Consider the following 27938-nt stretch of genomic DNA (forward strand, 5'->3'; position numbering starts at 1 on the left):
ACTTTCATTGTGAAATGGAGTTTGCATTTAGTCACTTCCATAGCAACATGGGTCTGGGAATCGATACTTTAACTGTCTAATTACAAGCTGCCTTGGGGAAAGGCTTTAACAAATATTTAGTTGGTGCTTTCTCAATAGATACCAGAGTGTCACTGGTGACAAAGAATGAACCCCAGTCTTACAGTCAGTGGGAGAGAAAAATCTTTTCAGAGGCCATTGAGCAGTGTTGGAGGGAATACAGGTGTGGGACCACAGGGAGGGCACCTTGTTCAGAATGGGACAGGAGGGTGAGCAGGGAGCTGTATTGGAGGAGCCTTCCTGGAGGGGCGAAATATCTCGTGAAATTCATCATGAGTCTCTAACAGGAACAGGGTATCATTATAGCCTTAGAACATGTATAAAAAATCACTCATCCTGGTGACAAATCAAAGGGGAGATTACTGAGGTGGGGTTGACATTGCAAATTTCTTATATCTTATTTTAGGTCATGGTAACACAAGACTACATGATTTTCAAAATTATCTAGTAGAATACTTTATATTTATGTAAATAATATGTAAATTAAAGAAAACTTATTATGCAAAAGTTCTCTATGTAGTAATAGATGGAAAGATCATCAAGATATATTAAATGATGAAAGCAAGGTAGAGACAGGTGTGTATCACATGCCACTCTTTATGGCATAAAGGCGGAAACTAAGAATCTGTGTCTGTCTGCTTCTGTATGTACAAAGAACTCTGGGAAGATAGGCGTGGAACCAGCAGCAGTGGTTGGCTTGGGAGGTGGGGAGTAGCTGGCCGCTGGGGGAAGGGAGGACAGGGTTATAAGGGAGATTTCTCATTGTACACCCTTTTATGCTTTTGGTGTTTGAATCATATAAACATGTCTTATTAAAAAAATGAACAAGAAAACATTGAAATAGTACAAGGGAGGTTTTAAACTGAAGATATAAATGGTTTCATCCTTAATAGCAGGTTATTTACCAATTAAATGTTTTTAAAGCAACTTCCTCTCAGCACTGTCTGGCAACTAGCCAGGCATATGTGCCACCCCCGTGCCGTGCACACCCACAGCCGGCTCCGGCGCGCCTTCCCCCTGGGCCTTCCCAGCTCCCTCCTGCTCCTGGAAACCTCCTCCCATCAATCTCCTGGGCCCTTCAGAGGAAACATTATTTGTCCTGCCTTAAGGAGTCTGGATAATGGCTTCTGTGAGACATGGCCTCAGTCACAGCCTTTTCTTAACGGGTCTGTTTCCTCTACAGAGACTAGAATACTTAGGACAAATGTGAACAAGGTATACTTTTAAAAAACTTTGTTTTGTTTCAAATATCTTCACTGAGATATAATTGACATACAGTAAACTACACATATTTGAAGTGTACAATTTGGTAAGTTTTGATATATGCAACCATCATGACAGTTAAGATAATGAATAACATAACCATCCCCCCCAAAAAAGATTCCCAGTGTTCCTTTGTAATCATCCCCACTTCTCCCTCCCTCCCACCCTTACCCTACCCTCACCATTCTCAAACATACTAATCTGTCCTCTGTCACTAGAGACCAATTTGCTTTGTCTACAGTTTTACAAAAAATGAAATGCACATATCTTTTCAAATTAATGTTTTGAGTCTTTTTGGATATGTAGGATTACTGAGTCCTCTGTCTTTTGTTATAGCTTTTGTTTTAAAGTCTATTTTATCTGGTATAAATATTGATCCTGGCTATTTTTTTCCTGTTTTCATTTTCATGAAACATCTTTTTCCTTCCCTTACTTTTAGTTTGTGTGTGTCTCTCCATCCGAAAAGTCTCTTATAGACAGCATATGTACTGGTCTTATTTTGTTATCCATTCAGCCACTATATGTCTTTTGATTGGAGCATTTAAACTATTTACATTTAAAGTAATTGCTGGTACATAAGCAGTTATTGCCGTTTTATTATTCATGTTTTTTATCTTCTTAAGTATTTCTTGATTAACTTCTTTAACTTTTTCTTGTTTGGGAAGCTCTAGCTATCTGATTCTAAATGATAGGTTTGCTGGGTAGTGTAATCTTGGTTGTAGGTCCTTGCTTTTCAACACTTGTAATATTTTGTGCCAAGCGAGGTATACTTTTAAACACTACTTTTTACTTGAATTAAACAGGGTCTATTACTTCTTGCCTCTTCAAAATGGGTGGGCTGTACATGGAGGGGACCTACATCTTCACTGAGCTTACTGGCTCTTTCTTTAAAAATATGTTTTTACTGATTTCATAGAGAGGGAGAGAGATGCTGCTATTTTTTCTGCTGGGATCTGGGGAGAATTAGAATGTTTCGGGAGTGCTTGTGTATTTTGACAAAGAGCCTTATAAAAAGAGCATCTCACATTGCTTATGTGTATTATCTCTTGGATGCTTTGAACCTTTCACTGCAATACACATAAGATATATTTTGTATCCTTAGTGGTTTTAAATGCAACCATCTTAAAAAAAGAATGTGAGTAAAAATAATTCTTGGCCTCTACTGAGTTTTAGTCCCGTGCGTCATTCTTGGGTGGCCTGCTTATACCTTCATCCCCTAAAACTCAATGCTTGTGTACTGGCAGTGGCTTTTGGAGCACCAGGTTAAGAAGAATTGTAAGGCTGTACTTGAGCTTTTTGGGCAAGTGTGCTGTGATGGATTAGTGATGTCTACCATGGTGTGCAAGAAAGAAGTGAGCGTAGTTCTAGGTATTTGCTAAGCTTGCCTTAGATATTGCTACCTCAATTTCTTTGTTTCTCATACAGCGTCTAGTGCTTTTTACAAAGTATATGCTCCATAAACATTTGCTCATGTTACTTTTTTTTTGTTTGTTTGCTCTTCTGGTCATGGTTATCCAAAGAACCAAGTCTACCCACAGGAGCATGGCTGCTGACACTGAAGCTCATTCCTGCAGTCGAAGAAGCACAGAGCAAGGCACTGAGGTTTAGTGCCCTTCTCCCTGCCTCCTGAGCCAGACTCCTTTGCTTCATTGTTTGAGCTTCCTGTAGGTATTGGAGATGAACTCTAACAGCTCCTCGGTAGATGAGAACACACACATCACTGTTCTTAGCAGTGATTAGAACCTTGAAGTCCTTCCAAGGCTGCCGTCCATGTGTAGCTTACTGTTCAAATAAGAGTGTTTGTTAATGGCTAAATGTATTAATAAGATGCCATATGCCCAGGTAGTGTTCTAAGTGTTTTAAATATATTAACTCATCTAAGCCTCATAAAACCCTATGTGATAATTACTATTACCTTCCTGGCTCAAGCTCAGAGAGGTTAAGTACCTTGCCTAAGGTCACACAGCTGCCAAGTGGTGAAGCCAGGTTTTCAGCTTTAGATCTTAACCTGTCTAATCAGTGAGTGAGGTACACTGAGCACTTGAGTGGGAGGCAGAGACTTGCATGTTCTTGGGAAATTACTACCCTGGGCTCTGATTTTCCATCTTCAAAATGTAGGATTGGGTAGAATTGCTAAAATCCCTCCATGCCCTAGCTTATTTGATTCTAAGTTACATATTGAAGACATCTTCGAGCCGCTCTAGTACTCACCAGTAATCTGTGAATGTGCTGGAGATGTACAGACTGAAACGAAGACTTGAACGTTCTCTTAGCTCACACCAGAATTATAGCTTGTCAACGGAGAGAAACTTATTTTCCTAAACAATTAGAGGACAGCAGTAATTATGTTTAATCACATATTGAACGGTTTTCCTGTTGTGCCAACCCATTGTCTTAATTGTGCTTAAAAGCAGCAGGCTGTTATCTTGAGGTTCGTGAGGTTTAAAATTGCCTTGTGCCTCAGCATCGGTGAGCAGAAGAGTTAGGAGCACGAGTCTGGAGTTAGACAAGCTTGGTGCGGATCCTGGACCTGCTGCTTCCTGGACATCCTTGGCAGGTTCCTTATCTTCCCTGAATGTTGGGTTCCTAACATTGGGAATAACAATGCCAGCACCTCATAAGGGTATTGTGCAGATTGAAGAGCATGTCTGTGAGGTGTGTGGTGCAGCACTGGGCATGTAAACCTTCCAGATGTTGGCTGTCCTATCGTTTGTTACTGATTGATGAGACATACTGGGATGGGCAGTCTCTGGACGCGTTGCAGGCTCTAGCGCTGATGGGTAACTCCATCTGGGGTGGATGGCTGATGTTCTGCACCAGTTCTGACATCTGGGCGTTTGTTGTCTATCTTGTTTCAATTTATGTCTATAATCTCATTTTCTAAGGACATGTGGGATGGAATGGAAGTATGGTTAGCCATCAAAGAAGTCACAATTGTAAGTCTCCTGAAGAGAACCTTGGGGGTATGAGAACTAATCCTAGTATTTAGTCGGAGAATTATTTTCATAGCTGGATAATTTTAGGCAGTACACAGACATGGCCTTAGATAACATGGAGTCACACAATGAAAAGTTATTTTCTTTTCATTCCCTTTTTCATTTCTTGTGATTCTGTGAGAGAAAGGCTCAGTTTGGTGCTAGTCTTTAATCTCTAATACTTTGGAATTTTTCTTTTAACAAAAGGAAAGAGGAGGTCTTAGGTTTGGAGCCCCTGGTGGGCTCTGGTATCCAGCTAGAATTCATTAATACTCATTGTATTTATTTTTACTGCCTTCTATTTATAATATGTAATTTTTTATGCATAATAGTAATGTAAAAGATTTGTGGAAAGTATATTTAAGGAAAAATGAATCGATTTAAAGAAAAATGCGAAATTACAGGTTTGCAGATGGTACATGGCTATGGCAAAGATTGTGATGGTAGCACACAAATCTCTGAGTGGGGAAACGATGGTTTAGAGAGGGCAGGGGGACAAAAACTCTATTGCAGGGAAGGCCAGTGTTCAGAAAGAAGAGAAGTGAGAGGAGCTGAAGGAGCACTGAGAGAATTTAGAGCTGCAGGAGCAGTCTTCTTGGAAGAGGGAGGCAGGTGCAGGGGCAGATGCTGCAGAGAAGGCCATAAGGTGACTGAGGGAGGCAGCTGGGTTTGCTGATGGGATGACTGTGAGGCCTTTGTGGGTGCTGGTTTAGCAGACGGATCGGCATAGACTGAGGAGGGAGTTAGAGGAAGGAAGCAGGGAGTATGTTCTGCTTTTTTTTCTGAGAGGCTTAGTGTGTGACGATAGCACAGGAAGATGAAGCAGAAACAAGGTGGATGGGAAGGGTTTTGTTTTTCAGAATAGCAAGAACATGGGCCTGTTTTTAGCTGATGGAGGAGGAATTGGAGAAGATACGTGTGAGAGAGGATAGAGGGAGCCAGGGTCAGGGATGCAGGAAGGTGGGTTCACCTAGGATGGAGGGAGAAAGAGCAAGACTTCGCCTGTGCTGAGGAAAGATGGAGGTGGAGGAGAGAGGGAGAAGTTGCCTCTCCTACCAGTACATTCTGCAAGTAAAATTGAGCCAATTCTTGATGTTTAAATAAGTCAACAGAAAAGAAGGGAAGAGATAAGTATACGTGCTTAGAGGGCAGCAAATGGCTGCAAAAGTGGAGACCGAGGAAAGCTAGGGTAATACTGCCTCACTGAGCCTTTGGCAGGCCCTGGGGAGGGAGGTGTTTGTAACTGACAGCTTTACTGCAGGAAGGGCTTGGTGTTCAGGAAAACCTGAAAACTGAGATGGACAATGACAGTAGCAGCTGCTTTTCAGACCCATTAAAGGGGAAGTAGCCTAAAGTCTCCCTTTTTGAGCCCTCTGGCTCTTGTGAGGTTTCTTTGTGAGGGCTTGTCTGCACTGTGAAGGGAGGAGGGGAAGTCCCACCTGTGTCGCACAGACCACCTTCTCCTCAGGTGTGGCCTGTGAGGACAGCCTGCTGTTGCTGCACTCATGGCATTGGCTGCCTGTTGTCAAGGTCTTGGGCTTCAGACACCGTGGCACTCAGGCACCCAGGTGTGGAATTGTGGGCACGAAAAGGGCCCACTCACTGTACGACTGGGCCCCGAGCTTTGCCCATTAGCTCAGGAGGCTGTGGCCTCTTGCATCTTTTTCCTGGGTGAGGGGGACCATGTGGCAGCAGAGTGACCACTGCAGCTGTAGGTCATTTAATCTATGGAGAACACATCTAATCAAGCGAGAAAAGCAGTCATTTTCTGCGAATGGCTCCACGCCCAGTGCTTCATGACTTCATATCCAGGTCTGTGGGCACCCTTGGAAGAACGGGGAGACCAAGGTGAGCAGTTAGCTGGTGTGAGCTGGCCTTCGTGGCTCAGGTGGGCCTGAAGGAGGAAGGTGGGGAGGTAGGGAGAGGAGAGCATCCATATGCCCCTCCCCTCCTGTCTCACTATGTGGCTCAAGGCAGTTGAAGTGGTTGGGGACCTAAGACGTAAAAGCAGGGACTGGGGCCCTCAGGGTAAAAGCGATTTCCTGTCTTTTGGTTTGTTTGGAGATCTAGTCTGTAGTCTCCAGGTTGGAAGTCCCTGTGGGAGTCTCTTGGCCTGTTGTGGCTCAGATCTTTCCTATCTACTCAGCTGCTGTTGCTCTCATTTACATTGAAGTTGTGGCTGGCCTGGCTTTCTTTTATTTCAGCACTGCCCACAGTCACAGCTATGGAATTGGTCTGGAAAAGGCATTCCAGTGTTCACCAGGATCGAAAGCAGACCTTTCCAGATGCTCAGATGATTGCTTTCAGAATCACCGTCAATTTGCATTTCCCAGAGAAATGCATCAGAGACAGACGGGTAGTAGGCAAGGCCTGGCTCCTCTCCAGAGAGTTGCCATTCAGTTGGGGAGAAGACAGATATTCTCCACCAAAAGAAGCTAACCAGAGAAAAAAGACTTCTCAGCAGCGGGGATTTGAAATGGTCCTCGCATTTGTGGCTTGGCAAACAGTTATGGGAGACAGCAGAGCTCCCCAGGGTCCAGCAAGACCCCCACTGTCTGTACACATTGTATCTCTGTCCTCACTGGCCAGGCTGAGGGTGAAAGCCTTGTCATCTGCCCTTGGGGAGATGGGATGCAGTTGTCTCAATTTATTTAAAAAATACCCCGAATATGTGATAATTAATCACCCTCCACGATTGATTCCTCCCCTCTAAACAAAATAAAGCTGGGTCCATTAGACCACTTTCTTGTTTCTGACACCTCAGCCATCTTAAAGGCCCACCCTGGCCTTAGCAGAACAGAAGAGGGGCTAACAACACAGGCCTTCGTTCCATCTGACATCTCTGGGTCACCTCGTGCAAGTCATTTAACTGCCCTAAGCCTCGGTTTCTCTACCCATAAAAAAGGCATCCTGATATTACCCACTTCATGGGGTCGCCTGAGGATTCAATGAGAGGATTTCTGCAGCACACTCCCCAGGGTGCCTGCTTCCGGCAGCCAAGGATTGTTCTCTGTTACTATCATTCCCCACCTTGCACTTAGAATCCGCCTCAGCTCTCTGGTTAGGTGCTGATTAGCACTGCTGCCTAAAATAGAAAAAAGTTATTTACTTTGCCTGAGACTTTGCATTTTTTAAGCTGACACATTTTTTTTTATTAGACAGTACTCTTAGAGTATAATAAAATGGAATTTATCTGTGAAGCTATCTACATAATGAGGCCAGTGTGGCACTAAAGCAGCAAAGTCCTTGAAAATAGCGGCCAAATTTCCCGTGTCAGTTTAACCTTAGCATTTATTGAGCTTTAAAGGATTTAGGAGGGAAAAGCCACCTTCCTTCCTGTCTCTTTGCCTCCCCCATCAGACCCTGAATTCTTGGTGCTTGGGGATGGTGTCCTCACTATTGGCTTCCTAGGATCTATCAGGTTGCCTGAAACAAGGAAGCATCAATAATTACATGCTAAATAAATGAAAGTATTCTTACTTAGAGAAATTTGGAGGAAAAAAAGGGGAAACTGAAGTTAAGAAGTAGAACCAGACTAGTTTCAGGAGCGAGTGTGATCCGCTCACAGTACTGCAGCCTCTGGTGAAGTCTCTTGTCCGAGGTTGAAGGAGCATGGGGTCAGACAGACCTGGACTTGATTGTGGATCTGCCAACTACCAGTTAAGTGACACTGGGAAGTCAGTGTGTTCTCCCTGTCATATCGGGTGGTGATAGCACCAAATCTGTGGGATTGTTGAGGGCATGCAAGATGTTGACATGAGGTACTTGGTATCTCGGGCTCTCTCTTTGCCTTGATTTCTGGACCATTTGATGACTCCACAGTTGGCATGCTTGAACTTGGAGGTCAAAGGAGGGAAGGCAATCTCTAAAGACTGTTTTGAGAATAAGGATGAATGGACCTTTCTGGCCTCGTGAGCCTTGAGGTGGGGCTGACTTCAGTAAGTAGTATGTGGCCTGTGACTGGCATGCAGACCAGTTTATCAGACTCATGGGTATTTACAAGAGTTCTTCATGTGGTTCTTTTTCTTAAAAATTACATTTATTGGGGTGACATTGGTTAATAAGATCATATAGGTTTCAGTGTACATTTCTATGATATGTGATCTGTATATTGTATCGTGTGCCCACCACCCAAAGTTAAATCATCTTCCATCACCAAATATTTGGCCCCCTTTACCCTTTGCTATCCACCCACCCCCTTCCTTCTGGTAGTCACCATACTGTTGTCTGTGTCTATGAGTTTCAGTTTTATATCCTATATATGAGTGAACTCATATGATTCTTAGCTTTTTCTGACTGACTATTTCACTTAGCATAATATTCTCAAGGTCCATCCATGTTGTCACAAATGGCAGCATTTTATCTTTTCTTATGGCTGAGTAGTATATATGTGTAGTATATATGTACCACATCTTCTTTATCCAGTCCTCTATCGAGGGACACTGGTTGTCTCCAAGTCTTGGCCACTGTGAATAATGCTGCAATAAATATAGGGGTGCATATATTTTTGCAAATAAATGTTTTTGAGTTTTTTGTGTAGATATTCAGAAGAGGGATTGCTTCGTCATAGGGGGACTCTATTCTTAATTTTTTGAGAAACTGCCATACTGTTTTTCATAGTGGCTGTACCAGTTTATATTCCAACCAGCAGTAAATTGCGGGTTCTTTTCCTCCACAACTTCTCCAACACTTGTTATTACTTGTTTTGTTGATAATAGCCATTCTAATAGGCGTGAGGTGGTATCTCATTGTGGTTTTGATTTGCATTTCCCTAATAGCTAGTGAAGTTGAGCATCTTTTCATAGAAAAGTGAAGTTGGCTATTTATATGTCTTCATGGGTAAAGTGTCTGTTCAAGTCCTCTGCCCATTGTTTAATTGGATTGTTTGTTTGGTGTTGAATTGTATGAGTTCTGTATGTTTTAGATATTACCCCTTGTCAGAGCTGTTGTTTGCAAATATCTTCTCTCATTCAGTTGGTTGCCTTTTTGTTTTGTTGTTGGTTTCTTTTGCTGTGCAGAAGCTTTTAGTTCGTTTATTTATTTTTGCCTTTACTTCCCTTGCCTTTGGAATTAAATTCATAAAATGTTTTCTAAGTCCAAGGTCCATAAGTTTATTAGTCTATATGTTTTGTCCTATGTAATTTATTGTTTCAGATGTTATATTTAGGACTTTAATCCATTTTGAATTAATTTTTGTACATGGGGACAAACTGTAATCTAGTTTCATTGTTTTTCATGTGGCTTTCCAGTTTTCCAGCACCATTTTTTGAAGAGGCTTTCTTTTCTCCATTGTGTGTTTTTGGCTCCTTTATAAAGACTTATTTGCCCATATACATGTGGTTTTATTTCTGGGCTCTCAATTCTGTTCTATTGGTCTGTCTGCCTGCTTTTCTGCCAATATCATCCTGTTTTGATTATCGTAGCTTTGTAATATAATTTGAAGTCTGGTAGTGTGATACCTCTGGCTTTGTTCTTTTTTCTCAGGATTGCTTTGGCTATTCGGGGTCTTTTGTAGTTCCATACAAATCTGATGATTTTTTGTTCTATTTCTTTAAAAAATGACATTGGGATTTTGATGAGGATTGCATTAAATCTGTATATTGCTTTGGGTAATATGGCCATTTTAACTATGTTGATTCTTCCAATCCATGAACATGGAGTATCTTTCCATTTCATTGTGTCATTTTTCAATCTCTTTTAATAATGCTTTGTAAGTTTTCAGTATATATGTCCTTCACATCCTTTGTGAAGTTTTTTCTTAGGTATTTTACAGGTGGTTCTTTTTCATTCCTGTTTGCAGCATGGGCCCACCTCCCAACTGTACCCCAAATCTGCCTCTTCTTTCCGTCTCCCTTGCCCTCTCCTTAATCCAAGCTACCTCATATCTTTTTGGACTTTTGAATGGTCTCCTAATTGGTCTTCATGTTTGTCTTCACATTCCCTCCCCAAATACCAAGTCCCCACAGAGCAGCCAGAGTACTATTTTAAAGCAGAAGCCCAATTAGGCCATTCCTTTGCTTAAAAGAACATTACAAGGATTTTCCAGCACCAGGCCTCCGCCTGGCTTTCCTGCATCATCTCTTGCCGTCCAGCTCCTCGCTCTCTCCCATTACATCTGACCACGTTCCAGTACCTGCGAGCTTCCTAACCCGAGGCTGCACCTTTCTGGTGACCTCTACCGGGAGCACTCTGCCCTCGCTCTTCCCATGGCTGGCGAACCTCCAAGCCTCTGCTCTGGTGTCACGTGCTCAGAGCCACCCTCCCCGACCCTGTTTATTTTCGTCACATCCCAACACGAGGAGAAACCAGCTTTGTTATGATTTGGTTCCTTACTGCCTGTCTCCTCCTACTCCGTTGGAATGCAAGCTCCATAAAAAAGGGCTCGTGTCTCATCAGTGCTGCATTCCTGGTGTCCGGAGCAGTGCCTGGCACGTGAAGGGTCCCGTCAGCATCTGTTGAGTAAAGCAGGGAGGAGAGACGTCCTCAGTCAGTAGGGACGCGTGAGATCGCCCAGCTGTGTGGAAGGGGTGCTGACCATGCCAGGTTTGTGAGGATGTGGTGCTGCTGAGTGGAATCTGAGAGGGAAGGCGTAGTGCTCGTGGCTATAAGACGGAAAATGATTCTGTGCTCGTAAGTGACAGGACTCGCCTCCAGTGCAGGAACATTGTTGGATTCTGACAGCGGCTGGGAGAATTGGATCATTGTGGTGGGAGTCTGCAGTGGTGGGACATCGCGAGCTTTGAAATTAGATCCTCCCGCCACTGCGCCTCATTAGCTGTGTGACTGTTACTCACTGAACGCTTTTTCCCATATGTGACATGAGGACAGCGATACAAACCTTCCAGCATTGCGGTGGAGGTCAGAGATCGTCTATGCCTGACACTTGCACCTGCGAAATAAATGGCAACTTTGATTTTGGTGTAAACATTTTCAAAAATACTATTAATTCATTAATTCATGGCATCAGAAATCCAATTTAATTAGACAATGATTTAAACTTTTAATAATTATCACAAATGCTGCAGTGAATCCAAAAATGGGTAAGATAGAAAACATGTTCTTAACTAAATATTTATAAAAGGTTAATGTAAGTTATAATGACAATAACAAATATGTGTAGAGTGCTTTGCAACTTGTAAAGTGATTTTTCTATGCCTTTTATTCTTTGGTTCTCATTACCACCCTGTTAAGCAAATATAATATGGGCTTTGTGACCTGGACAAGTCAGGGACCTCTCTGAACCTGACCTTGTCACCTGTAAAATGCCAAGAGTGATAGTTACATTATCAGAGAGTAGTTGTGAGACATCTATGACCCAGGCACAGTGCTGGGTCTGGCAGGTGAGTCACTCAAATACGCTATCCCTCTCCCCTAGTTTCTGACCTCAGTGGTGCTTCAGATGACTGATCTGTATTATGACACAGTTTGTGATCATAGCTCTCCTGGAATTGTATCAGAGTGCCTGTGAGCTCAAAGAAGGAGCAGGAAGGAGGCAGGGGGGTGGAGGAGGAAAAGGGGCTGGGGTGGAAGAGAGAGAGAAAGAGAAAGAAAGAGAGAACCTGTGACAGTGAGCATTTATCCAGAAAAGCTTCATTTTGGAAGAGGTGGCATTTGGTATGAGTGTTAAAGAACAGGTAGTGATTTGACAGATAACAAGGTAAAGGTGTCAAGGTGCCATTCCAGTTAGAGGGAGTAGTTAGAGCAGTGAGGCAGCTGCCCGAAAGGTGCAGTGCCTGTGGCACTGGAGTGTTGGGTGGGAAGGGACGCACTACGGGGGTTGTTCTACAGGTTTTGTATTGTTGAAGGCATCTAACTAAGGGGCCGTATACAGTAGGGCATCCTAGCAAGTGACAGAGCCATCTTGTAGCAGGTGGGCCAAAGGAAGGTAGATTTGGGAAAGGATATAGAATGCACTGGAGGGAAGAGAGACAAGCAGATTACTTGCACAAAAAGTAATAAGGATAATTGAGGTGCAAAGCAAGAGATAGACCGAGAACTGAACCACCACTCTGTGGCAACTGACTGACAGTCTTCCACCCCAGCCCCTTTTCCTCCTCCACCCCCCTGCCTCCTTCCTGCTCCTTCTTTGAGCTCACAGGCACTCTGATACAATTCCAGGAGAGCTATGATCACAAACTGTGTCATAATACAGATCAGTCATCTGAAGCACCACTGAGGTCAGAAACTAGGGGAGAGGGATAGCGTATTTGAGTGACTCACCTGCCAGACCCAGCACTGTGCCTGGGTCATAGATGTCTCACAACTACTCTCTGATAATGTAACTATCACTCTTGGCATTTTACAGGTGACAAGGTCAGGTTCAGAGAGGTCCCTGACTTGTCCAGGTCACAAAGCCCATATTATATTTGCTTAACAGGGTGGTAATGAGAACCAAAGAATAAAAGGCATAGAAAAATCACTTTACAAGTTACAAAGCACTCTACACTGGGGAGGGACTGTGGGCAAGGTGGCTCTGACCTTAGAGGACTGGGGACAGTGGTGGAAAAGGTGGAGGGGGAGGAGGAGAAAGGCTCCCTCTTCAGCATACATTGTTTAGGGTTTTCGGGGACATCCAGTTAGACTTTAATCAGACAGTTGGTACCATGGGTTTGGGGCTCAGGGTTAGTGGTAGACTTGTGTGTGTCTTTGGCACACAGCTATGGCTGAAACCAAAGGAGTGTTTGAGAGTACTGAAGAGGAAGGTGCGAAAGAGAAGGGAAGAGGTATGGTGAGAGAGCTGGGATGTTCTATATTAGGAGTTGGATCTAATAACTAGTGACAGGGAGGGAAAGAGGAGTCAAAAGAGGAAAGTCCTGAGCAGGGATTGCAGCGCCCAGGGAGACAGCAGGTCAGTTTCAACAAGGTTGCTGGTGCACAGTTCTAAATGGTTTGTAAGTTTTGAGGACATTGAAGCCAGTCATGGGTCCTAGCTTTGAGGACTAGGAGGCTCTGGAGCTCTTTAAGAAAGCAGCTGAATCGCCCTAACCGGCTTGGCTCAGTGGATGGAGCGTCGGCCTGCAGACTGAAGGGTCCCGGGTTCGATTCCTGTCAGGGGCATGTACCTTGGTTGCGGGCACATCACCAGTGGGGAGTGTGCAGGAGGCAGCTGATCGATGTTTCTCTCTCATCGATGTTTCTAACTCTCTATCCCTCTCCCTTCCTCTCTGTAAAAAATCAATAAAATATATTTTTTTTAAAAAAAGAAAGCAGCTGAATGAAGGCAAAAATTAAGTGGTGGGATATAAGGTAGAGGGGTGAGGAAGTAGAGGCAAGAGAAGACCAGACTTCCAAGTGGTTTGACCAAAGGCAGAGATGGGGCAGTGGTTTGAGGGAGGACAAAGAAAAAAAATAGAAGAAGATAACACAGGCTGCTTCTTCCTTTTCTTAAAACAATGCTATGGAAGGGAGATGCTGGAAGGAAGCGTGGAGTAAGAACTGAAGAACACAGGGCTCCCTTCTCAAGAAGAAGGTACCAGCAAGCAGTCCTCAGGTATCTCTGAGTGTGGGTGTCTATTAAACACTTACTGGCCTCGATCTTGGGCCCAAAGTGCTGGAATAATAGGTTTAAACAACTGCCTGCTGGCCCATCCTAGGCTGGTTGTGAAGGAGATGGCATTTGCCTTTGGTGCTCCCCTCCCCGCCTCACCCTGATGTTTTCTCTTGGCCTGGGGGGAACAACCCCTACCCCCACTGTCTACTCAGAAATGAACAATTGTTTTAAATCTCTGTTCTATAAACTAATGAATCTGATAAGCTAATTGCTGTTCCTGGCAAGAGACTAGAGAACTATTTCTCATCATAGCCTTCTGAAACGTTAGGAGAGAGGGGCAGAAGAGTATTGGGAGATTTTTGCTTTTTAAATTCCACCTATTTGTGGCCACCCAACTCTTCCAGTATCTTAAGCACTAAACAATAGGAAGCCATAACCTCCAAATAAAATTAAAAGTCTTTTTTTCTGATTACAAAATTGTGGCTGAATTTAGATTCTGGATCTATCGTTGCCTTTCAGCTCAAATCATTGCCTTTCAAATGGAGACAAGGGGCCTGAACTTACCATAAAAGCAAAATACCAAATCTTTAAAGAATTTTTTTTGGTGGGCCCAGGTACTTCATCTGCCAGTGGGAAAGCCACCTCTGCCTCTATGGGTCAAACTTCTCTTCTCCTGGATGAGGACAGAGTTTCCTCGGACTGGGATGTATGAAGCACGCGTAGCCTCATTCCAGCCCATCCATTCTAGACTTAGTGGCTGCGGAAGAGCTGTTTAGATTTGCATCAACTGCTCCCCTTTTATAGCGCTAATGCGCTCTAATCGGAGGGGGGAGCCACCTTCGACTCTAATCATGACATAGCTACCCCAGACTTAATGACCCTTGCTGGTTTTGGTTAATGTAATTACTCTATCTGTGGGCCATCTTTTTCTCTAATTAATAGAAGCTATTTTATCAGTAATATGTAAAAGCAAGTCATTGCACTCTGGGTTATACTGTGTCATGTTCTAAATGCATATGCGTGGCATTCTTATACAACCTGTAGTTGGGGGTTAAAAATGTTCCTGGAGGGTCAGTGATAAGATGCAATATGGTGTCAAGGGTTCAAGACTCAGCTGGGAACCAGAAATTCTGCATCTCTCGTTGCCTTTCAGCTCAAATCATTGCCTTTCACATGTCCATGAAGTTATTCTTCATTGCCAGGAAAGGAAGCTAATATTCCTGCCCAGCCTCTCCAGTCCTGAGAAACAAATGGAGACAAGGGGCCTGAACTTACCATAAAAGCAAAATTGCTATTCAATATATGGGAAAATTATAATTTTAAAAGCTCTTTCTGCAGAGTGAAAAAAAGCCCCGGTATTTTTTCATTCTGTTTGTAGTAAATATTTGCAGTTTATCAGAAGCCTCTATATGTACCATACCTAGCCAAGTGAAGTTCTGGGCGAACGTTTTTCTATTTCATTTTTTAACTAAAGAGAAGAGAACTTTTATATGTGTGAGCATGTGGCTTCTGTGTTGGAGGTGCCCCCTGCGTCTCCGTGGGACGGGGAGAGGTTTGCAGAGCGACAGGTTGCCTGGATGGCGCAGAGCTGAGCCAGGACGCTGCCACCGGACGACATGCCCCAGAAACAGGCTCAGTGTTGTCTGTGCTGAATAAGTCCTACGTTCTTCCTTCAGTGAAACAGCTTTTCAGCCTCCTCTCCAGTGAGGAAGGTTTGATTTTTTCTTCTTTCTTTTCAGGCTTGACTTGGCAGGAAACCAGATCTGCTGAAATCACATAGCAGCAATTTTCATTCATTTCTCTAAATATGCAGCACACTGGGCTCAGTCCAGTCTACCTTCTCTTGTGCTGTGTGTGGTCAAGATACTACAGAAGCCACGCTTACGGGGAACAGCCAGAACCCATGTGCTGCACATTATTGCGGCATAGAAAGAGCCAATCCTTCACTTTACAGAGAGGGGAAGGCCCAGAAAATGTAGGTAAATAGGCGTGTGAGGGGTGAGGGGTGAGGCTCTGGATTTGAACCAGTTCCCCTGACTGTATGCAGCCCTGTATCTTGGTAGATTAAGGTAAAGAGCAGTTCAAGGGCAAAGATGGGGGGGGGGGAGAGAGAGTTCATTGTATTTTGATATGAGATGAAAATCATATATAAATAAGAATCATATTTTTGAAACACAGATTCCATTAATTTCTTTAACACTTCTGTCTTCATGTTGCCTATTAGCCAGGCAGCAATTCTGAATTTCTTCATTATCCCTTGGGCGGGGTGCCTTCCCAGAGTGGTTTTTCATAGCTGTCTGCGGCCTTGACAGTCCCCACAGCAAGACTCTTGGCAGGAAGGAGAGAATTCTAGCCTGGTTTCCTCCTGCAAGGTTCATTCTTCTGTGCTGCTTTTGTCCGTTCTTGAGACTGCAGAGGTTGGCATTGCCGTGGCAACACCATAGGAGCCAATTGCTGCTTCATGGACGTCAGTTTCTCTCCTGGGAGCAGCCTTGGCTTTGGCCAGAACTGGCACCAGTGCCTTCCCTGGGGCACAGAGCCAGTGTGGGCAATGGGATGGGAATGTCTGGGTCCCGCTCTGGCTTAGCATTTATAGACCAGTCACAGAGTCATCCCAGCGCAGTTGGGGGCAGGCAGTGAGTGGCAAGAAGATGGAGCTGGAGTGGAGGGTTCAGCTGATGGGAGGAAGCAGGCTGCTTGGCCATAGGGTTTCCTTGTGCAGCTCCGTTTACAGATTGATGAACCTGGGAGAGGATGTCACAGTGACAGGAAAGAGCTGGTGGTCACTGTCAGGTCTGGAGTGCTTCCGCACGGTGGGCTCTGGGGATTTGCAGGCCAGCTCCAGAGAGGTGGGAAGGTGGGTGTGGGGTAAATAGTTATGAAAGGATAAGAAGAGAGGGCAGCTCTGTGACTGCTAAAATCTTGGAGGTGGGGAACGAAACGGTCAGCTAGTAAAGTTTCTGACACACTGGAGAGAGACAGTGAGTATGGATTCTCTTCCTCCCGCCATCACCCAGCACCAGTTCATGCTGTCCTGCGTCTGATCTCCCAGGTGCTCCTCTGGCAGGTGTGAGTCCTCATCACCGCCCGCAGACTGTTACCGAGCACCTACCCCATCTGTACGTTGTGCGCAGGCACTCTGGTAGGCCAGGGCCTTCAGCAGCCGGTATTAATCCTATGTAATCTGGGCAGGTGTGGCCCCCTGGGCCCAAGGGTTGGCAAGTGACCAGCACCCTTTTATGAAGAAAAAGGTACCCTTTTCTCTAGGTCAGTGTCTCAAGCTCACAGCTTGTTAAATTTGAACAAGGATTTCAATTTTCACTCACCCCCTTCTCTGGACATCAGCCAAATGTGATGGCTCCATAAGTGATTCAACAATCTGGAATCTCTTAGGACCTACTGAATGGAAGACTGAAAAACATGTCTGGGGTTTTGCCTTACTCTGGGCTTCCCAGAGGCAGATACTGAGACAGGGATTCAAGTGCAAGCTTCTTTGGGAGGTGGATCCAGGAAACACTGATGAAGGGTGAAGTGAGGCAGGAAAGTGAAGGAACCAAGGTGGGGCAGGACATCACACAGGTTACCACCCTGAGCAATGGGAGTTTTTTCCCGGTGGGGAACTCTGGGAGCCAGAGTCACCCCTCCACTTCCACTCCTGGGTGAGGGAGCTAAAGTATTTCCCCCAACTCCTATCAGTCATTGGTTGAGGACTGCCGGGTCGGTGCTGGGAGGTCCTGGCCACCTGCAGGCCATAGACTGGGCTCCAGCAGCCAGCAGCCAGGCAAAGAGATGCAGGTGTTGGAGGTGGGGCCGGCCTGCGAAGAAATGGTGATGATTGAAAGGGTGTTGTGGTCAGGACCCGGGAAGCATCTATTTCGGGTTTGTAGTTGGTATTAACACAGAAGTTTCCAGGAAGCTCCAAAGCTGTAATAGCAAAGCTGGTGAGTCTCTGTGGCCTATACGGACGCAGCTCCTTGTATTTCTTGAACAAGCTTTATGGCTGGATATAGATATTTTATTTATTTTTAAAGCATGTATAGGATGGCCTTGGAGCCGACTAAGTTTTGCTCGGACCCTCAGAAATAAAATGGCCTCGTGCTCAGGGGAGCCCAGCTCATGAGTTGCAGACCTGTGGGCCAGAAGATGCCTGAGGTGTGCTTTGGTACTTGGATGTTGTTAAGTGTACCAGCATGCCAACCTTCTGAGTCGGTACATTATAATACAAGTGCCTGGTAGAAATTGGTCCAAATTTCTTATTGCAAAACAGTGCTGACCACATCTTGAGCATCTTCTGTAACACCAGGCACTGCCCAGGCCCTTCATTTGCATGAGCATATCTAATCCTCACAGGAGGCCTGCATTATGGATATTATTGGCTCAATTTTACAGATGGGGAAGCAGCTTCTAAGGGATGGGAATGACACCCAAGTGCCTTTGAATTCATTTCTGCCTTCCTTGGGCAATACTCAGTATTGGTTATTGCAGTGAGGGGCATAGAAACCCTATCGGAAACCCCTTTTAAGTCCCCTCCTCCCGGTCCACTCTTCTCTTTCCTAAAGCACATGAATGTGTATAACTTCTACTTTCCATAAGATGATTTTCTCATTTTGGACCATTTTATAAATGTTGAGATAATAGCACAACCGTGTGTTAAAATGGTTGGAGACATCTCTGCATCCATAATGTGTATGTAAAAATACATTTTATGGTATATTAAATATCAATTTAAAAAAATTCTCCCAAGATGTAAGTCAGCATCACAAAGAAATACCACTGCATACCCCAATAGGATGGTTATAATAAAGAAGACAGACAGTAACAAGTGTTGGCAAGGATGTGGAGAAATTGGAACCCTCATATACTGCTGGTGTCAACCTAAATTGGTACAGCCACTTTGGAAAACAATTTGTCAGTTCCTCAAAAAGTTAAACATAGAATTACCTTATGACCCCCAAATTCCAGTTCTAGATATAGGCCCAGAGAAATGAAAACATGCATCCACATAAAAAACTTTTATATGACTGCAGCATTCATAATAGCCCCAAAGTAGAAACAACCCAAATGTCCATCAGTTGATGAATGGATACATAATATGTGGTAAATACATACAATGGAATATTATTCAGTCATAAAAGGGAATGAAGTATTGATTCATGATACAATATGGATGAACTTTGAAAACATTATGCTAAGTGAAAGAAACCATTCACAAAAAACTATATATTATATAATTCAATTTATATGAAATGTCCAGAACAGGCAAATCTATAAAGGCAAAAAGTAGATTAGTGGTTGCCCAGGGCTGGGGGAATTGGGAGGTTGGGGAGTCACTGTTTGTGGGTACAGAGTTTCTGTTTGGGGTGATGAAAATGCTCTGGAATTGGTGGTGACATTTGCACAACCTTGTGAATATTCTGAAAACCACTGAATTGAACACTTTTATTAAAAGGGTGAAATTTCAGTAAAGAAAACAAAACTTCTGGCAGGATATTTGTGTTGATAAAAAATGCGTATCAACATTAACCCAAGGACTTCTGCTTTTCAGTTAATGTTTTGGAAACTTTCTGTCAGCTTATTACCAAAAAGCCTTTCATGGCCTCTGAGTTTATCTTATTTAATTTCTTCTTGTGCAAACAAACATAATGCTTTACTGATGGCGTAACCTTGGACATCCTTGGAGTTCTTCAAGTCAAGACAAATCCATACAACTGTGAGGAAGGAAATGCATCTGTCTTTCTCTTTCTCTTTTAGGTAAAATAAATTTGGAGGTTGAATACTTAGTTCCCCAAGTGAGACAAAGGTGCTATGTGGATGTAGGCAGGTCTTTGGCCCTGGGGTGTCTTGTTCTGGAGGACAGTTCTAGGTCTAATGCTTCAGGGAGGCAGGTTTAGAACCAACACAAGGACACAGCTCCCTGGTAATGAGAGCTCGTTGAGTTTTGAGCACATTCACCATCACCTGTCAGGCCATGGAGATAGGCGTTGTGCATTGAGAGGAGGTTGGACGGGCTGACCCTAAACTTCCTATTAACTCTAGAAGCTGGGGTTCTAATTGTTCAGCTGTACTACTCCAGTTCTCATAGCAATGACTTCATTCATTGAATGAATCAGTTATATATTTGGAAATAATTCAGAATTGATTGGGAGGAAAGCAGAAAAAAAAGACCGGAGACTTATGCTTGTTGTTTCCTTGATGTCTGGGGAGATTGCAATTGATTCTCAAGCCAGAACTTCTGGAAGCCCAGATAGGGAGCCAGGAGGTCGGGGTTCTAGGCACAGATTTGATAGCTACCTAATTGGCTGGGTGACTTTTTGCAAATCATCTACCCTCTCCAGATTTCATTTGTTTATTTGTAAAACATAATGTTGGTTTGGGATGGCCTTGAAGGACCTTTTGGCTCCGAAAAATTCTAGAATTTTTTTTAATAACTTCAACTTTTAATAGCGAGTCTTTTATCTGTTGCCAGGAAGGCTTGCCATGTGCATAGCCACCCTTTTTCTTGCCATCCTGGTCCTTCTTCCCTGAGCTTAAATTAAACCCTTCTTTCCTCACTGGTTTCATGTCAGCGCCACCTTCATCATGGTTAACACCTGCTTGAGTGCTATATAAGCTAGTAGGGTGTCTGTCTTTTGTTACCTCATGAATCACTTGCTTTAATCTTTCATATTAGTCTTAGCATCTGCTGTTCTGTATGTCTCTTTTACAATAAATCATAAGCTACTTAGGAAAACAGCAGAGTTTAAAGAAAGAACACTTGAAACCAGAGCCTTAAAGTTATTTCCCCAAAGTAATAGAACTGATCATGTGACTGGACCTTAGTTTTCCAGTTTGTGAAATAGGGGTAATAATAGCTACCTCACAGAGTTACTGTGAAAATTAAATTAAATTAAATTAAAACATAAAAGAGTTTGGACCCACAGTGGTTGGTGATGGTGTTGGCGGACAGGTGGTGGTTAGAATAGGCTGAAAGAGCTTTTCTCCTGTACTTTCAGGAATGAAGTCACATTAACACCTGGGCAGAGAGTTAACGATTATTCTCAGTACAGTGGGGCCTTGACTTACGAGTTTAATTCGTTCCGAGACCGAGCTCGTTAAGGAGCTCGTTAACTCAAATTACTCTATCAACTCAATGCAAAAAATCGGCTGAGAGATAGCTGGTATCTCAAAAAACTCGTTAGTCGGGACACTCATAAGTCAAGGCCCCACTGTAGTCAGTTCATCTTCCTAATACTCCACAGGGTTTAAAGATAATTCCACAGAGTGAGTCTAAATCTTGCTGTGGAAATTTAAGGCTCTTTTTTTCTGTTTCTTTCTTAATAAAGATAGAAGTAGTCATTTAAATCATTGGCCACCTTTGGCCACAACTCTTGGTTGGTCTTAGAGATTGTTGTTAGGTTTCGTCTTGATGATCTCTTCCTGGTGATAACTACTTTCCGCTTCCTCAACACCCCCCTGGTGCCCATCTTCTGAACCTTTAAGTGGGTCTTCTGCTTTCCTCCATCTCCCAGAGTAACCTTCCGTCCTGGCGGGGGAACAGTTGTTGGCTAACAGGTCAAATGTATTAATAGACAGGCCATATGGTTCACAGACAGTTTGCTCTCAACAGCCCTGGTAGGAATTCTGGTGGTTTGATTTTTTTAAAAAAATTTTAACTATAAAAATGTGAGAACCATCTGCTGTTAGTTTTTGTATGTGGTAGGTTCTTAGTTGCTCTGCTCTTAGCAGTTCGCACTGCTCCACGTGGAGGCCTCATGGCAAAGCTGGCTTACTGTGTTTTCCGTCGTGAAGTGTGTGTCCTATCCAGGTACCCTTCATAAACTGCAGCAGGTTTGCCTACATGTAATTAGGTCTTGGGATTTATGTAGCTTGTCTTAGCTGGTAAAATGCTTTAATTGTAGTGGTTCATTTGATTGGTTGGGAATAGGTCACATACTAATTGGAGCAAACCAAGTAGGGTAATGCGATAGAGAGTGATGCCAGGGTGGTGTGGGCTGCTTTAGTTAGGATCATGGAAGCTGAAAAAGAAGAGAAAATTGGAGTTGAGATCTGAAGGGTGATAAAGAGCAGCCAAGTGAAGATCTGCAGTTTGAGAATGCTAAGGGAAAGGAAGAGTTAAGAGCAAGGTTTCTGAACCAAGGACTGCTCAAGGTACAGGAGGAAGTCCAGTGAGATGGAGGAGCATGCAGGAGCTGAGGGTGAAGAGGGTCTAGTTCAGTGGTTCTCAACCTTCTGGCCCTTTAAATACAGTTCCTCATGTTGTGACCCAACCATAAAATTATTTTCATTGCTACTTCATAACTGTAATGTTGCTACTGTTATGAATCGTAATGTAAATATCTGATATGCAGGATGGTCTTAGGCGACCCCTGTGAAAGGGTCGTTCGACCGCCAAAGGGGTCGCGACCCACAGGTTGAGAACCGCTGGTCTAGTTAGTATAACAGGAACGGCCTGAGCTTTTTAAGGGAGGAGATACTGTCATCTGACTTATAGGTTTAGCGAGGTCATTCTGACAACTCAGTGGAAATTGGATTGTCAGGAGCAAGGATGGAGGCAGGAAGACCAGTGAGGAGGCTGTAGCTATTGTCCAGATGAGAAACAATGGTGGCTTGGACTAAGGGTGTGTGGTATGGATGGTGAGATATGATAGAATTTGGGATATATTGTAGATGTGGGACCTGTGGAACATACTGAATGATTTTAGTCTGAGTAACTGGGTGATTGGTGGTGCAGTTCTTATTCAGATGTGGAGGGCTTGCTGGTTCCTTTTTAAGTTTGATATGGCCAATGGACATCCAAGTGAAATATGTCCAGCAGGCAATTGAGTGCTTGAATCTGGAGCTTAGATGGATATGAAGGCTGAAATGTTCATTTAAGTTACGTGAAGGTCAACAATGTAGACAACAGGAGCAAAGGACTCTGAGAGAGAGTAGCCAGAGAGGTCGGAGAGAGCCCGTGCTGAATAGGCAGCTGGAATGGACTGTTTCTTCATCATTCAGTGTCAAGTGTTGGCACCCAGCATTTGTATGCAAATGTCATTCCAAAGATTATTTCGTAGCTAAAAAATTAGTGACACCCAGAGCTAGCAAGCCCAATGCCTGCCCACAGAAACCCTCAGCCACAGTGGAGTCAGACATGGGTCTTGTTGGTCAGGATCTGTGAGACTTTTAGACTGTTACCAAAGAGTGATCAGATTTTTGCTGCTGTTGTTTAATGGCAGTTCTCTATACAGCTGGCATAGCTATTCCACAAATAAGTTCTTTGAAAATAATCATTCACTAAATTCTAATCCCAAGACTTTAAGACTCATCTAAAATAAAAGCATGTAGCCAACTCGGTGCACACACGAAAGGACACATAAAAATTCGTATATTTTTAACTACTTCATGTGCTAATCCTGGCAAGATAAGTCTCATAATAAACTATTTTCTAAATTTTATCTTTTCTTGATGGCAGCTTCTGTTGGGAGTTAATTTCAGTTCAGGGAAGATTGTCATACTATCTATTTTTTACTTGAGAAATGACATCTAAGTGAGTAGAGATTTCTTGCCGTCTACCTCTCTTATAGTGAAAGTATAATACACACCTATTGTCTAAGGACAATATTGGGGAGTCCTATCTTTTTGTACCATATACTGTAATGTAATAGGTCATTTTTTCCTGCTGTATTCTGTGTGTTTTCTCTAAAGCCCAAAGCAGAGTCATGCTGTAAACAAGATGGTTTATTTGCTGATTGTAATCAGGTCTGGAGAAATAGTGGATTTGTTTTAAACTAAGCAAAGCTGCATTTCCTTTCCAGAAGGTTCCATGGATGACAAATACTTAGGTCAACTCTGTGAGTGTTTTATTCTCACCTTCTACTCCACTGACATTTAGTTGAATTTTACAAATAGATAAAGCTAATAAGAATGTAGTGGGCAGATAGTTGGCAATAGATTGTGGTGAGGAATAGTTTCTTGCTTATTCAACCAAGTACTAATTGAATGCAACTTCCTGGGAACAAAATATAAGAAAATGATCCCTTTTCATAATCTATATATATAAAAGCCTAAGCAACTGTTTGACCGGTAGCTATGATGCGCACTGACCACCAGGGGGCAGACGTTTAACACACAGGCATGGAAACATGGAACAGACTGATGAATCTCAGAGGGAAGGGAGAAGGGGGCAGGGCGGGAAGAGATTAACCAAAGATCTTGTATGAATACTAGAGGCCTGGTAGAGGGACTGTGGGAGGTTGGCCACTGTCCCCCAAGGAGGGAGCCGGCCCTCAGCCCCTGTGGGAAGGGCCGTGTCCACTGCCACCCACCCCCGGTTCCCTGTCCCAGTCTAGGCCTGAAGGCCCCAGTGGGGTTGGGAGAGGAGGCGACGGTCTCCAGGCCGAGTGCAGAAGGAACGGATGCTGGACACTGCTGTCAGAACCCTGCCACCACGTGGTTTCCCTCCTCACCCCCTCCTCCTTCCCTCGCCACTGCACCGCCACTGCGGCGGGCGGGCGGCCCCCAGGGAAGGGAGAGGAGGATTCGGTTTCCCTCCTCACCCCCCTCCTTCTTCACCACCACAACCACGGCAGGCGGGCAGGCAGCCCCCAGGGAAGAGAGAGAAGGAGGCAGTTCCCCGCCTCCTCCCCTCCCTTCCCTTGTCGCCACCACCACTTTGGCGGGTGGGCAGCCCCTGGGGAAGGGGAAGGATGGGAGTAAGACAAACCCTTGTGTCGAGGGCTGACTTTCAATAGTTTTCAGCAAGGGAGCTACTCTGCTACATACGAAACCCCAACCCAGAGCAGGTCTCTACGAATGGTTTAGCAGAAGGGGCCAATGGGGGCCGGCCGGCCAGGGGGAGGGGCCGTGGGAGGTTGGCTGTGGCAGTGCACTGACCACCAGGGGGCCGCTCCTGCATTGACCGTCTGTCCCCTGGTGGTCAGTGCACATCATAGTGACTGGTTGACTGGTCGTTTGGTTGTAACGGTCGCTTAGGCTTTTATATATATAGAGGCCCGGTGTATGGATTTGTGCACCAGTGGGGTCCTTTGCCCTGGCCTCTAGTTTTAACATAATAACTCCTGCTGCTTTGTATAAAAACAGCAGGAATTATTTGATGGCACCTTGAAATTCTTCATTTTTTAAAAAATATATCTTTATTGATTTCAGAGAGGAAGGTAGAGGGAAAGAGAGATAGAAACATCAATGATGAGAGAAAAATCATTGATTGGCTGCCTCCTGCACATCCCCTCCTGGGGATCAAGCCCACAACCCAGGCATGTGCAATTGACTGGAATCGAACCTGGGACCCTTCAGTCAGCAGGCTGACGCTCTATCCACTAATCCACACCAGCTAGGGTGAAATTCTTCATTTTTTCCCTCCAGTTTGAAATAAGTTACTTCAAACTGGAAGTAGCTTATTTACCTGGTTGGCTCAATCCTATTTTCTAAGACTATAGCTAAAGCATAATGCCTAAAGCCTAGGCCCTTACCTGCCCTTGTCATAAATAAGTAAAATGCTAAGCCAGTCTGACAGCTGTGTGCTTAGTTTTGTGTGAAGGTTATAGGATGTAACAAGCCTTGTCCCTGGTCCCTCAGGAGCAGTTATCTTTTTGAGGTGTCAGACTTGTCCTTGGGTGTTCCTAGCTTCCAGAGCCATGTGTAGGAGGCAGAGGGTGTGAGTGTGGAGGGGGGGAGGATGTCTCTGGGTGCTCGTCTTACTTCCTTTTCTGCCCTTCCCTCTGCCACCTGGGGAAAGTAAAGTTGAAGGGGCTGCCTGGTGGATCAGGCTGTGGGCAGCATTGGTGCAGAAAAGGAAGAGGCTGTGTCTGTCTTACCCACCTCCTGCCCTAGTGCCCAGCACGGTGCCTGGCATGTAAATAACAAGAACTCCTGTTGAACGTCGAGTGATGGGTGGCAGGGCCATATAGTGCCACGCAGTGTTTCTCCCCTTCCCCTCACAGTTACCTCCTTGAATCGCACACAGTCCAGAGTCAAACCAAATCCCAAGACCCCACACCTGGGAAATCACTTGGTCAACTGTAAGGATGGCTTCCTTTGTCTCCGGAGCCTCTACCCAGTTAAGGCACGATTTAGGCGTGTGACGAAAACATTAGAGTTCTTTGGGACACAAAGCAGTGATGTCTTGCTAAGAAGAGCAGCTTCTTAGATCTGGTCATGTCCTCTTCCCATTGGGTGAAATCCAAGCCCATCATCTTGGCTGGCAGTGCCCTGTAGGCACTGGGTCCAGCTTTCCTGTACCTGCCACCCTCCCGCTCCTCCAGCACACCAGGCCCTCCTGCTTGCTCCACCCTCTGTCTGGAATGTTCTTCCATAGCTCTTCACTTGCCGCCGTCTTTCTGATCCATTAACGGTCCGCTTAACAGGCACTTCTCAGTGATGCCTTCTGTGCCCTCTCTGTCATCCCTTTTGTCCCACACTTAGGCATTTTGCATTTTCCCGTGTGCTTGCTTGCTTGCGTATTAGTTGTCTGCCACACCTGATAGAGTGCTTTACACGGGCAGGACTGTTTTCTGGGCAGCATCTAGTCTAGTGCCCGGTTCAGCGTAAGGTCTCAATAAACCAACATTAGTTCAAACGAGTGAATGGCGCGTCAACATCCTTTTTGTCAGAAAAAGTATTTCAAGTAAAAAACAAAACACCTTTTCTTCTCTCAGATTCATAACATTGAACGCATATTCCCTCGTCTTGGGAAAGAACTGCCTTAAAGATTAGGGTCAGTGACTTAGTGTCCATTGTCTATACTAATATTAGTGCTTTTATTCCTAAACTTTTAATGTATTTTCTCCCCTCCTTTTTTTTTTTTCTTTTGTCTTTCCTTTTTAGCAAGGGAAGCCATATGTCTTCGACAGAGTGCTGCCTCCCAGCACGACCCAAGAGCAGGTTTACAGTGCGTGTGCAAAGCAAATTGTCAAAGGTAAGCACTATTCCTTTATTTCCTCCTGGGCCTTTCAGAGTAATTGAAAACATTAAGTGATATTTGCAGCTTAAGAATCAATGTGCTTTGACTGTAAGCAGAGGCCTACTAATTGGGCACACTGAATTACAGCCCGCGGTCTGGTCCTGATTTGCTGGGGATGTCATGCAAGTTATTTAACCTCCCGACACCCCCTTTCCGAGGAGATTTCTTTATTTCTTCTGCCACCTTTCTGGCGGAGCTATTTTATCACTTAGAAGCTTCCAAGCTAGGTGAACTAGGACCACACTTTTTCTCTAATGGTTTTAAAATACTGCTGCAGGTAAGGGAGTTCTGTTTTCCTTCCAAGGAGAAATATATATATATATATATTCCTGATGCTCCAATTGTACATTTTCGGTTGATTTATTTTGTGCATTGGTCTCATCAGAAAGAAGTCTTAAATGTGGAAAATTCTTGAGCATCAAAGAATTTTTTCCAGCATTGTAAAATCACATTACCTTGCTGGTTATTGAGCTGTTTTTGCTATTCAGCATTCCTTAATTATACTTTCCTCTAACCCACTTTCAGTCATTTCACTCCGATCCTGGCATTGGTTCCTCCAGATAGGCAGCCTGAAGCCTACATTTGTGTCCTGGAGATCTGTCCTTTTCTCTGGGACTGGCCTTGGCCCTGAGTGATTTGTGTCACAATAACAGCAGGGAGATGAAGCATTTACAAGCCGCCCTCCCTCACCCTTTCCAATCGAGGGCAGGTTGGAGCTTGCCTTGCAGAGCTACCATCTGCACTGAGCTGAGGGGCATCTCCTGCTACTTGCTTTTCATCATTAAATCCTTGCTTTCAAATTTGAATGCTTTGGCATTTGTGCTTTCAAATGTCTTGATGCTGCCACCTTTATAGGTAGCTCTGGATTTAAAGAGCAAAAAATAAAAACAAAGTAAGAAAAAAACACCTTGTCATGTTAGATCTTATTTTTAGCAGCAGAGATGACTAACCTAATACTTTGAACTCATGAAAATCAGCCCTGGGTACATCTGTTAGATTAATTCTGACCCTGGAAACCTGCGTGGGAGCCTGTCGGTATGTAATGTTCCTTGCTGAGGTGTATGGTTATTCACGTTCCTTTTGCAAACATCAATTAATTTTAAAGGTCTTCACAGTAACATTTTTAGAGGAAACTAAAAGGAAAAAATATGCCTGAATTTGAGCTCTTTTT

General features: G+C 44.1%; 1 protein-coding gene across 1 annotated transcript in view; it reads left to right on the plus strand.

Moving 5' to 3' along the window:
* The window catches only part of KIF5C (kinesin family member 5C), a 151369-nt gene that overhangs the window by 22471 nt on the left and 100960 nt on the right, over window positions 1–27938 (plus strand). Inside the window, exon 2 of the mRNA XM_005859294.2 lies at window positions 26632–26722. Coding sequence (XP_005859356.1) covers window positions 26632–26722 — 91 coding nt within the window. The remainder of the gene's footprint in view (window positions 1–26631; window positions 26723–27938) is intronic.

This window comes from Myotis brandtii, unplaced genomic scaffold (genome assembly GCF_000412655.1).
Source record: "Myotis brandtii unplaced genomic scaffold, ASM41265v1 scaffold125, whole genome shotgun sequence".
Lineage (NCBI taxonomy): Eukaryota > Metazoa > Chordata > Mammalia > Chiroptera > Vespertilionidae > Myotis > Myotis brandtii.